We start from the raw sequence: 12,231 nt of genomic DNA on the forward strand, positions 1-12,231 counted from the left end.
GGGGGCAAGGGGTGCGGGGCAAAGCGGGGTGCAGCGCAAAGGGTGGGGCAGGGAAACGAGGGGGTGCTAAAAGCGAGGTGGAGTGCGGCACAGGGCGCGGTTGGGTTGAAAAGGGTGCACGGAGGAGAAGCATGAGGCGGGCACGGGTGCAAGCCTCGGAGGTAGGTGCGGTGCGGGGTGGTGCAGCGCCAAAGGGAGGTGCGTGGAGGTAGGCTGAGCTCGTGGAGGGGGGTGAAAATGCGTGGAAGGACACACAGGGGCGAGGTGGGCACCAGGAGGCAAAGGGGCCATAATGCAAGGTGCCAAAGGAAGGGAGGGAACAGGGACCTGGGCCCAGGCCGTGCTGCTGGAGGGGTGCAGGGGGGTGGCACTGCAGGGCTGGGGACAGCAGAGCACTGGGAGAGCAGAGCAGCCTCCTGCCCCCTCCGTGTTTGCTGTTGGGAGAGGGGAACGGGGCTGTGGGATTTGCAAAGCTTCCAGCGGGGTTAGAAGGGGCCTGGTGGGTACTGGTTGTTATTCCAGGCCGACGGGCTGCTGTAACCCCATCCGCGCCTGCTGGTAGCTCCGTGCCCTTCATCCTAGACTGCAGGAAATCTGATAAGGATCTAATAAAACCCCAGGCGTAGTGTGGGGCGGTTGCTCAGCACCACGCGCCTGATTTCTTGGCTCTGCCGCGCTGTTCCTGAGCGTCACTGGAGCCATCAAAGCTGGCGCGAGTTTTGAACTGATTTAACAACTGAAAGTCAGGGGAAATGGAGCTTTTTGTTAAAGATGCAGCCCCTGATCCTTGGGGGCACTTGGTGTGAGAAAGACGTGGGTTCTTGGCAAGGCACATGGCAGCTAAAACCCAAGACATTGAAGGTTTCACTTGCTGGTTTCAATCAGTGACGTTCCTCTTTTAAAACGGCATCAGCTACCAGTGATGGTGCCTGGGGAAAGCTGCAGGAAACGCCGACGTTCGTCCTCTGGCAGACCTGGGCGGGAAGAGGGAGCACGCCGTGTTGCTGGTGGAAATGATCAACGACAAACGTGACCCATCAATTAACGTGAATCACGAGCCTGAGCAGGAACCAGCTAGGTGTGTCAATTCCTCTCTTCCGCTTGGTTATGTTCTCAATAGTCAAATTAATCTGTTTTACCAATTAAGCAAGAAATCCTGAATGTTTCTCCTTTTGAAAGAGCTTAGTCATAACTGGGTGAGAAGCCTGATCCTAGACTATGGCAGCTAATTTGTGTCTCAGCTGCAGCAGGATTGGTGCTGGGAACACGCAGGCAACTAGACGCCGCTTCAGGAGCAAACACTGGCTCTGGTTTTCTTTCAGAAACAGTTCTGAGAAGCTAAAAACAGTACAGTGTTCCCTTGAAATAACTGGGTCAGATTCGTCCACCTCCTCACGCCTAGATCAATCAACAGCCGTGGTGGGCTGGCACGAACCGTCTCGTATCTCCCCATTGTACCTTTGCCAGTGGGGGATGCAGCATCAAATTAACTTCTTGCTACTTTGGGAGCGTGCTTGCACTCGCCTGGCTGAATAACGCTGGCTGGACAGAGGCCTTTCAACCTATGGAACAGGCTGGTGCTCTGGAAATGACTTAAGTTGGTGCAAATTCGTGACAAAAGGGAGAGAGCTTCCTCCTGATTGGGACACAAAGACTTGGAGACATTCAATTAAATCCGCGTACTGGAGTTAATGAATCGTCTCTGCAGTGCTCTGATAATGGCAAATATCCCCATCAGGGCCTGCGGGCTGCTGCCTTGGTGCTTTTTTTCCAGCAATTTCTAGCTCGTATGCCACGAGAGGAGTCCCTTTACCTGCAGCTTTTTACGGCCCAGCCAAGACGCCCGCTTGAGAGTCTTGGAAATTGCACCACTCTCGCGCTGGGAGGGAGCGTAACGAGGCTTGAGCTGCTTGGCCTGCAAAGGGAGAGCAAAACTACTGTGTGAATGGGCACCTGGAGCTTTAAAAATGTCCAATCAAGCAAATTGCATAAGTTATAATACACCAGAGCTTATCCTATTGTATCCTGGAGAGCAAAATCACACACTGTGGATACAGCTCCTCCGCATTTAACTTCATAATTGTCTTCCTTGGAAAGACAAGTGTGTCCCTGGAAATACTTTGCACCTCTTTCCTTCAAGCAGCCGTGTAGCTGGGCACCTGCACTGACCCAGGCTCCTCCAGGCCACAGAAGCACGCTATTTCACAACCCAGCACACACTAATGCAGTACCCAGCAAATGCCCAGAGCTGTGTTTGCATCCAAGTCATGCAGAATTCAGCCCTCATATTGAATCTGCAGCAAGGCTTTGACCAGAGCGTCTGAATATTTTCCAGAGGACATTAATCATCAAAAGGTAAACATCTTTTACATTGCTCAGGGAGGCAAACCCAGGCAGACACACGAGAGAAGGGAACCGTTTTCTGTAGATTTGCTCAAAGAAGCCAGGAACGCAAACCTTGCTGTACATACTGGCTGCAATCCACACTGGCTACAAGAGTATTTTTATACATGTATAGTCTATTTCTATATTGGACACAGCTGTTTCTTTCTCATCCTCTGTGTATTTATTTGAAAAAGATGAACTCGGCACAACTGCCTCTTGGTTTATACTTTGCTGCTGTTCCCCCATCCCCGCTTCCAACTCACAATTGGCTGGGCAAAGTGGATGCAGGTCAGGCTGTCAAATGATTTTCTTTTTCTCTGGTCTGCTCCAATAAACAACAGAGTTAAGTGGAAAGTAAAGAATGCATGCCACTAAATTTTATTTCAGCTGCTTTAGTTGAACCATTTCTGCCTGAAAAAAAAATATCTGGTCCAGCTCCAGCACTCCTTATCTGATGTCTGCAAGACAAACCGTGATGCTTCTCTCTCATAGAGCAAGGTCTACACCTATAAACCTGTGTTCATGTTCACTGTGACTGCCTCACTATGTCACAGTGTGGAAAACTTAACCTTATCATGAATTTTCTACATTTTTTACGCTATTTTTTGTGTGTGTTTGCATACATATGTGCAGCATACATTGATGACAGGAGACGTGTACTTATTGACAGCATTAAGTAATGCCTTCTGTCTGACTTAAATTATTTTCCCTCGTGTAATAAGCAGGCCAAGTCCAACTCTCAGGCAGTTTTATTCCTTCCTCCCTGTCTATTTCTTGAGACTGAAAATCCAGCCACCCTATTTCATGAGGACGCTCACCGTGGTGGTGTTTATATGGAACAACATCGGGTGCTGGGATGAGAAAGCCATGTTTACATTCCCCAACATGCTTCCAGTTCCCTTTGTGACCACAGCGAGTTCCTTAAACTCTGCGGATCTGCAATTCAGAGTAAGTACCCAGGCTCTCCTTGACTTCAGCCACTGTTATGTCTATCACCAGCTCTGAAAAAAATCAAGCCTTCCATGCCCCACTTTCCTCGCTGTCAGCAAGCAAAACTTACATGTCAAGGGCATCTGAAGCCTGACGGATTTTTGCGTGGAGCTTCAGATCCCCATGAGGACAGCATCTGAGAAAAAAAGATAAAACCCTGTTGTACAGATGGTAGTGATGGATACCGATTATTTTTTGTTTAATTAAAAGAGCCTGGACAGACTCAGAGGCAACAATTAATTATCTCCTGTAAAAACTTTGACCACAGCTAAATAAATTAATGGGTTACGAGATGAAGACAAATTGTTAAAGCTAATGGTTGATCTGTTCTTTATAAATTGAGAGGTATATGGGAAATTCCTCAAGCTCGCAGATAACTGAGCTAAGAGGCTTTATGCTGTGTTAACACAGAATAGGGGAGTAGCGATTTCCTTCTGTTGAGCAGCCGGGTTTATCTCGGAGCTGTAAAACGAAGTTCTCAACGAGAGTTTATTCATTAAAGTTTATTAATAGGCTTCAGGACGTTTAGCTGGGGATGTGAGTCACAGAGGGATGAATGTTTAACTCCTGAAATATTTTATTTCACAGCCTCCTGGTGTCGGGAGCGCTGCTTCCCCCGTGTCCAGCAGCGTTGGACCTCAGGGCGTCCCATGGCAGCTGGAAGGCCGAAGGGAAGGTTTTTTGTGAACACTGCCGCCCCCTGGCTCTTTGCACAAGGTTATTTCTCCTCATAAGAAAAATAACTTTGTGCTGCCTGGGGGAGCCTGAGGCGCAACGGGTGGGAATTGCTTGTGGAAGGGGCACTGGGGTCGGGCTGGGGGTGAGGATTTCCACTGGGACGCACTCTCAGGCTGACGGGGAGCCCAGGCCTTGGCCTTGCTACCGCCGTGCCCACCGAGGCACAGCCCGGAGGCTCCCGGCCCGCAGGCGGGCGGCGGCGGGGGGAGGCCGGGGGACGCCGCGAGGGCCGCCGCGGGCCCCGGGAGCCCCCTGAGGGGACTGCGTGAGGAGAGGCCCGAGGCCTAGCCCCCTCCGCGGACTACAACTCCCAGCAGCCCTCGCGCGGCACACGTCCCGCCCCCCCGCCTCGCCGATTGGCCGGTCCCTCCCGAAGCGCCCTCTCCCCTTTTTCCCGTTGGCTCGGGGGCGAGCTGTCAATCACGGGGCGGCGTCCCTCGGCAGGACGGGCAGGGGAAGGTATTCTCGAAAGCGATTTGCGCCGTTTGCGCGGGGCTGAAGCCGTGGCTGGTGCCGGGGGGGTGGTGGCGCAGTTGGCGTAGCGCATGCGTAGGGCGGGCGGCGGCGGCTGTGGCGGCGGGGGGGTGCTGCTGAGCCCCGGACAGGCGGAGGGGGGGCACCGGGGCACGGGGCGGGGGGGCACGGCCGAGGCCGCTCCTGAGGGGCCCTCCCCGCTCCCAAGGGACCTCCTCGTAGCCGGGCCGCGGCCCCTGACGCTTTAAGGGGGGGCCCTTTTGGCTTCTCTCTCTCCCCCCCCCCCCCCCTTTCTCCGCGCTCGGCCCCGTTTCCGTGTGCCCCCCCCCCCCCCCTCAGTGTCGCCCCCTCCCGGTGTCGCCCCCCCCGCATGGATGGAGCCGCGCAACTCCCGCTGCCCGCTGCGCCCGCCGCCGGGAGGCCTGACAGGTAACGGGACCACGGGACCCCCCCCACCCCCCTCAGTGACACGCCCCCCCCCCCGTGTCCCTTTCCCTGTCAGCTCCCCCCCCCCTTAACGTGCCCTTTGCATTCCCCCCCGCAGCCCTTTCCCTCTCAGTGACCCCCCCGTGCCCCCTTTCCCGTCAGTTATCCCCCCCCTTGTACCCCCTCTCCTCTCAGTGCCCCCCCTTGTACCCTCTTTCAGTGACCCCCCCATACCCTCTCCTTTATCAGTCCCCCCCTTATACCCCCTCTCCTCTCAGTGACCCCCCCCTTCTACTCCCTTTCCTGTTAGTGACCCCCCCTTACACCCCCTTTCCTATCAGTGACCCCCCCCCTTTTACCTCCTTTCCCTCTCAGTGCCCCCCCCGTACCCCTTTCCTTGTCAATAATTCCCCCCTGTCCCCCCTCCCCTCTCAGTACCCCCCCCATACCCCCCTTCCTTATCAGTTCCCCCCCCCACGCCCTCCTCCCCTATCAGTTTCCCCCCCCAGTGCCCCCCCTTCCCTGTCAGATCCCCCCCAGCCCCCCCCTAGTCCATATTCCCTATCCCTCCTGGACACCCCACTATCTACCAGCACCCCCAGCCCTTCTGCCCCCTGCCCCCCCCAGCCCCTCTCTCCCCCCCCAGCCCTTCCCATGGGACTCTCCCCGACCCCACTGGGCACCCTGCAGCCCCTTACCTGTGCAGGGGCCCGGCCTTGGCTCCCTGATCCCATTAAACTCCTTCCTGGGGCCGAGTGGCTCAGGCACCGGGCAGCTCTCGCACCTTCCCCTTCTCCCCACCACGTCAGCTGCAGGATGGAGCCTGGAGCGCTGCGGGGTGGGCTTCTCAAAGCCCCCCCTGCTGCTGCCCACCTGCAATGGGTTCAGGTCCTGCCTGTCCTGGTGCAAGCGGCTCCTTCCCCTGGTGCTGCTTGCGGGGCCGTCTGTCCTGGGGAGCTGCTGCTGCTGCTGCTCCTGGCAGCTCCTCCAGCTGTAGCAGAGCCGCCTTTTCGCTAACGAGGTCTCTTCCTCTCGTTTCCCTGGGTTCGTTAGAAATCCGGCCGTGTATCTTTGAGTTTGAGCCGTGGCCTCTTGGAAAGTCAAGGTAAAGGGGGCAGGGAAAGTGAGGTGTGAGCCTAAAGAAGCCCGCCGAGGGATTGAGCTGGGTCCTGGTGGTGTTTGGACAACTGAAGGCGTTTATAGATGCTGGAGGGGAGGGTAAGAGGGATCTTCCCTCGGGATGAATCACCTCCCCGCTAGGACTCGCGGGCTGTGAGCCGGTGCTTTTTGTTTTCCGATGACCTTGAGTTCAGGGACTGAGAAACGCGGGCGCATCCGAAGGGTTTGGGGTCGCGTCGCTCAGCTGAGAGCGGGGCCCGGCTGCTTTGGGGCCGCTGTCCGCGTTGCTGGAGCTTTTTGGGAGGGCAGCAGGCCAGAGCTTTGGACTTTGGAGCTCAGCTCTGCGGGGTGCTCGGCCGTGGCGCTGCCTCGCCGTGTGTGTGAGTGGGGTGGGGGCGTGTGGGTGGCTCTGCCAGGGGAAATATTGAGGCACAAGAACACCCCTCCAACACCGGCCGCTTTGGGACCGTTTGATAGTAAAAGGATGGAGTTGTTCGCGTTACGGGTGTCAACGCTTTGCTCCTAGACTTCGAGTGAGTGTTTCAGGAAAATTAGGAGAGCCGGCTGGGGAAAAGCCAAAAATCTTGGAAGCGCCCCCTCCCCAAAGCTCTCTTTGGAAGAGTTCTCTCCCTGGAAACCCTTCAGTTTCCGTCAGTGCCAATGCACCTTAGCAGGTCTCGAGAGCGCAGCCTGCAGAAAGCTGTGGCTTGTTAATTTTTGACTGCGGATTTAAAGGCCAAGCGTTGCGAAAGTTTGGGGTTTATTTGTCTCTGGAGCTTTGCGCTGCAGGAGGGTCGGAGAAGTGAACCAGCGCTAACCGCAGGTGGGACAGGGTCCGGGCTTCAGGGTGCGGTTTGGGAAGGGGCTGGTGCCGGGATGGGCTGGTGGAGATGCTCCTGAAGGCTGGCGGTGAAACGTGCTGCAGTGGTCGTGTAATAGAGGAGCAGAAAAGCTCTCGGTGGTCTCTTAGGTGTAGGCAAAGCGGAGCTGCTTCTGTGGTCATCGCTGGTACCAACAGCGTGGATTTATCCCAAATTGCTCCGTAAGCGGGATGTAATCCTCTCGTTCTGTGAGCTGGCTGTGCTGGTGTAGTGAACGGCCAGGGAACTGCACAAGTGGTTAGGAAAGGATGTTTGGAAAGCGAGCAGAACTTGTACGGCAGTGAGGTTTTGCCAAAAGATGCCCTATAGAGAGCGATGCCCCTTTGGGGGGACGTTTGGACAGGGCTCTGAAGGGATTTGGTGACTGGAAGGGGTCGGAGGCCCTGCTTATTCTTCTCCAGTTACTCGTGGTTACTTTCCAGGAGACCTACAAGCCTTAGGGGTTTTCGTGCTTTATATTGGGGTCAGTTTTTAACTAAATCGCCGGCTGCTGACCTACGTGCGCAACGGTGTGGTGAAGAACGAGGTATTTGTGGTGAGTGTGGGGCCGGGGCTGTGACCGGCTGGGCCTGATGGAAAAAGTCTGGCCTGGAATGGGAGTTTGGGACTCCTTAATTCCTAGCCTGTGATTCCACGGTCATTTAAGCTTGCCAAAGACTTGGCAGCGGTGGTTTCTCATTGCTGAATACCTGTCGAGCAGCAAAAAACTGCAAGAAAAGCTCCACGAGTCCCCTTGGCCAAGCACATGTGTGTTGTGGGAGGCCTTTAAGCGTGTAACAGCATTCACTCAAACCTCTGTGTCAGCAAGAGAGACACCTTAGACTGATGTTTACCCATTTGACTGTTTTTTTCCAAGCCTGTCTTTTTTTTTTTTTTTTTTTAATAGTCAAACACTAGAAAGTTTGCATTGGCATCTCAGCAACGTGCTGGTGTGCAGCCTTGGATGCTGGCAGTGGGACCTTTAAAGTCAGTTTTGCATCAAATGTTTCGTTTTAAACCCTTGTTCGCCCAACTTTGTCAAGCAAAGGACTGATCTCATGGGTGATTTTGTTGACCTTTAACTGTTCAGAGCTAGAGTTAAGATGTTGGTCTCTTGCTGAGACCTGCTGGAGGATGATCAGCCACGAACGCCTCCGAGTTACTGCTGGGAAGCTCCACAGCACAGCTGCAATCCCAAAAACACTCACAGAGATACCAACCTGCGGTGTGTTCCTGTGCTCCTGCAGAAGATGGGCATGAAATGAGCTCCAGGACGCGTACAGCTTCGTGGCAGAAGAGGCTTTGTTGGAGAGGAAGGGAATTTGAGTCTGTGTTAAGGAGCAGGGGGATTCTGATGCTCGTATTTTCTTCTGAACACCCTGTTCGTACAGTCAAAGAGTAGATTTATGGCATTATCAGTGGGTTTGCAGTAACTTATTGAGAAGCAAATTGCAGTGTGGCAGGTCTGTGCCTTTCCACCAACATTCGTTCCTCCAGGCGTGTGCTTCAGGGCACTGGGTGAGCTGTCGTGGCAGGTCGGGGTTGAATAAAAAGGAGCTGTTCAGAAATTAGCCACGACTAGAGGTAAGAGATGGGACAGAAACGCTTCCAGAGGTCTTGAGAAGAGCACTGGGTGTTTGTCAGCTGGGAGGCGACTGCCTGCTGTGCTCTGGTTTGGTTTTAGCCCTGAGAGACCTCCTGAGATCCAGAGAAAACCAAGCTGGTCTGGAGCAGGGAGATGAGGGATTCAGATCCTGCGTGGGGGGGATAAAGGTCTCTGCCCTGCTGTAGCTACAGGTGGAGGAAACATTCGTGTGTCCCAGTGGGTTTGTGGAAGGATGGGGCTGTGCTCAGGAGGGAGGGAAGGAAGGAGGGAGAGCCCTTTGCTGCTGTCCCCTTGCAGACCTGGTCTCCATCAGCAGGCAGAACGATGCCAGCTCTAAGCTCGCCTGGAAAGGCAGAGGATAGGTATCAAAATGTGATAGCCTCGTCATCCTACGACAGGAACTGGCGTGAAATATTGATGAGGAGATGCGTTCACAGCCCTGCCTCTTGCCATTAAGCCTGGGAGGGAGGCGACTCGTACTTAACAGGAGGGTAATAACATTTAGGAAGCTTAAAACACGAAAGTCCCTTTTTGGGCATGCGTGCTGGCTTTCCTGGTGCTACTTCTGCAGCAGAAGAAACTTGGCTGAAGTGCTGACGTGATGGCACGCTGGAGAAGCACACGCACACCAGATCTGGTGATCGAGGACAGTTTCAGGCCAGCGGATTCTCAAGGAGCTCTGATCCAGTGTCCTTCAGCTGAGCAGGCGATGGGGTGCAGCACGAGCTCAGCCAATTGCCCCAGCGGATGGGGAACGGGTCGAGCTTCTTCCTCTGCAGTGAGCTGGAGGTGTGTGGAGGCTGTGGTCTTACTGGGATGTGTCTGCTGGGGAAATTACACGTGGTGTGGGTGAGGTGGCTGCCAGTGCTCACACCAGGGAGGAGTTGGTCCCACGTGCTGGCTGCAAGTGGCCACACGGTGCTGGGTCCTCCCCTCCTGCTGCCTTGTGCCCAAGGCTGAGGGAATTTCATCCGTTTTGGCCTCAGCATGGACAAAACAGGGCTCGAGCACAACCATAAGGGCTGCTTGCTGCAGCAGGGAGATCTTCAGAGCTCCTCAAACAGCTCTGCCTTTCTGTGCTGTATTGAGAGCTTCTATGACCACCCTAAATCCTGCCTAGGAGCCCGCTGCACAACTGATCTGCAGTTTGCATGGCGTTCCTTGCCACCTGTAGGTTTAATGTCCTTTCTGCATTCACTCCAGGGTCGCGTGGAGGAGCCAGCTGAGCTAGGAAGGAGCTCAGAGCCTCCGCTTGGAGGCAAGCCTGCAAGCTGGGAAGAGAGGTGGACTCCTGGTACCAACCACGGGGAAATGCCCACACACTGATGCTTTGCCCAAAGCCAGGTGGAGCTGGAGTGGGGCACGCCGAGGTGCAGGAGCCTCGAGACTTGTAGGGTCAGCTGTGGCATTGACCAAAAAGCCCTCGTTTGACCCAAACTGGTGGCTGGACCAGCAGGGGCAGTGTTTGTCAGGCTAAACTCAGCGGAGCTGTTGGGTGCTGCGTTTCTGTGAAACGTCCTCGTTTGGGTGAATCAGCATTTCCTCGTTCAGGAGGACTCGTTGGAATATTTCGGCTTGTTCTGCTCGCGACTGCTCGTTAAAGGGAATTTAAAACTCTCGGCTTATGTAGGACAAAATGGTGTTTAAAATACGAGTTGGTTTTTTTTTTTCAGAGAACTATAGAAATACCAAAATGGGACAGCACAAGGTTTGTGGTATGGAAATGAGGTGAATGACATCATTTCGCAGAGACGAGCTGGTGTTCTGCTAGGTAGCCTGACTGGAGCAGGGTTGTGACAATAACCCTGCAGCTGGAAGATTTTCTAGCAGTGTAGCTGATCTTACAGGGTTTCAGTTATTTAGGGGAGTGAATTCAATGTGGAGCTCCATAAGTATGCGGAAATCTCTAATTTCTTCTAAAATACAACTAGAAAAGGGCACCCCTTTTTATTGCTAATGTAACGGGGTGTTCTGATGGGAGTGTCACCTAAGGGTTGGCTGTTGTGGTTTCTAAGGAACACATATTATAATAAATTAATTGAAATTAATTTTATTGTATTAATAAATTAATATAATAAAATAATTAAATAAATTGATTATTTATTATAATAATAGTTGCTATGACCAAATACAGTAAATTTACTTTTTAATTAAAAAAAATAAAATAATCAAATGTAGTAAATAAGGGAGGAGAGGTGGCCGAAAATATCACTGCCTTATAGGTTCACGGTGTAATAATTCTTGTTGGTTTTGGGAAATGGGAAAAGCAAAATTGGACATAAGTAGGCTGCACATACAAAGGTGGAAACCGTGGAACAGGCTGCGTCCTGACCCCGGACTTGCAGGGTCTCTTTGCATGGCTTTTTGAGGCTGATGTTGTCCTGGAGTTCCTCTCTTCTTGAACTTGTCTGCAAACTGGCGGTGACCTCTTCAGTTGGGTGTCCTTCAGTCCTGGGTTGCTCCTGCCCATCCTTGAGTTTCTGCAAGGAGCCTTTGTAGAGAATCCTTCAGTTCCTGGCCACTGCTATTTGGGGGTGGGTCATCCTTCCCCGTTTGTATGGACGTCCTAACGTGTTTGCCTGTCTCTGTTTGCTCCCTCTCGTGTTCTGCAGGTAATTAAATGCCCTTGGTGTGGATCTTGGCTCTGTTGGCATGCTTGGATGCACAGCGGCTCTTCCGATAGCTTCTTGCAAGAAGATGGCAAAAGCAAACATTACCAGAGACATCATCCACAGGCAGATCAAGGTACGTGCTACCAAACATCCACTCGTGTTGAGCGGGGAGCTGGTGGAGAAGCAGCGTTCACGCGGGGCTGGGAAATACTCGTGGTGTTGCCTGTGCTTCTGAAGAGATCCTGCCACCTGCGTGTTGATCAGCTGCATAAGGAGCTGAAGAGAACAAACGCACAGGACCTAGCGTTGTCCTTAATGAGGAGCTGGGGCGAAGCATGGCGTAACGAGAACACAATCCTTCTCCCTAGCAGGAACGCACCAGACTGGTTCCACGTTGGCAGCTCTGTTCCTTTACAGTACACCGCTGAAGAGAGAAATCTGACTGCTTGTGTTTGGGCAACATAAAGGACCCTTAGCTAGCTTCCCCCACGAGTTTTTTTTGCCGACTTCTTTGTGTTCTTTTTGTGTGATCTTGCCATCAAAGGTATTTTCTGACTGTAGTGAGGCTAATGATCTCTCTCTGTGTCTCTGTCTTTTTTTGCCGTCTCTTTTTTCTTTAAAGAGTGATGTGTTTGCTTCCTTTGTGTAGGGAGAAACTTCTGTGGTCAGATCAGTCATCTGATGGCTGCCTTAGTGAAATATCTCTTAACGTGAAAGGACTAGCTCCAGCAGACACAATAGACAATTACTGCTTGGACTGGGAGGCCTTAAATCATTTGCAGCTTTGTTGGTAATCAGAATTCACAGAAGTGGCCTGTTAGGGGCCCGAATAAGGAACTAGGAGCTGGGATGCCACAGTTCACCGTGCAGTTTGGTACCGAACCTTGTGTAAGCTTGTAATTTAATCCATGTGCAAAGATTTATTTTGCTGCCTTAACAAGGAAGGGATGGGTCTGTGGTTGGAGCGCTAGCCTGGGACTTTTTCACGCTGTCTGTTCTGTTAGGCTTTCATCCGTGACCT

At 53.1% G+C, this 12,231-nt stretch overlaps 1 protein-coding gene and 1 long non-coding RNA gene across 3 annotated transcripts in view; one reads left to right on the forward strand and one right to left on the reverse strand.

Annotated features, from left to right (window-relative positions):
• LOC309886486 lies at nt 1-6,387 on the reverse strand. The gene is made up of 3 exons (XR_014318929.1): nt 5,712-6,387; nt 3,446-3,511; nt 1-974 (listed from the first exon to the last, which is right to left on the reverse strand). It is a non-coding gene; the product is annotated as an uncharacterized lncRNA (long non-coding RNA).
• The window catches only part of WDTC1 (WD and tetratricopeptide repeats 1), a 25,788-nt gene continuing 17,628 nt past the window's right edge, over nt 4,072-12,231 (forward strand). Inside the window, exons 1-2 of one of the 2 annotated variants that reach the window (XM_082777405.1) lie at nt 4,072-4,092; nt 11,211-11,343. In XM_082777405.1, the coding sequence (XP_082633531.1) occupies nt 11,251-11,343 (93 nt within the window). In that variant the 5' untranslated portion in view covers nt 4,072-4,092; nt 11,211-11,250. Of the gene's footprint in view, nt 4,093-4,685; nt 5,017-11,210; nt 11,344-12,231 lie in introns of those variants that run through there. The other variant, XM_082777404.1, reaches the window with a different exon arrangement.

The sequence above is a fragment of the Aythya marila genome (genome assembly GCF_965140915.1).
Source record: "Aythya marila genome assembly, chromosome: 22".
NCBI lineage: Eukaryota > Metazoa > Chordata > Aves > Anseriformes > Anatidae > Aythya > Aythya marila.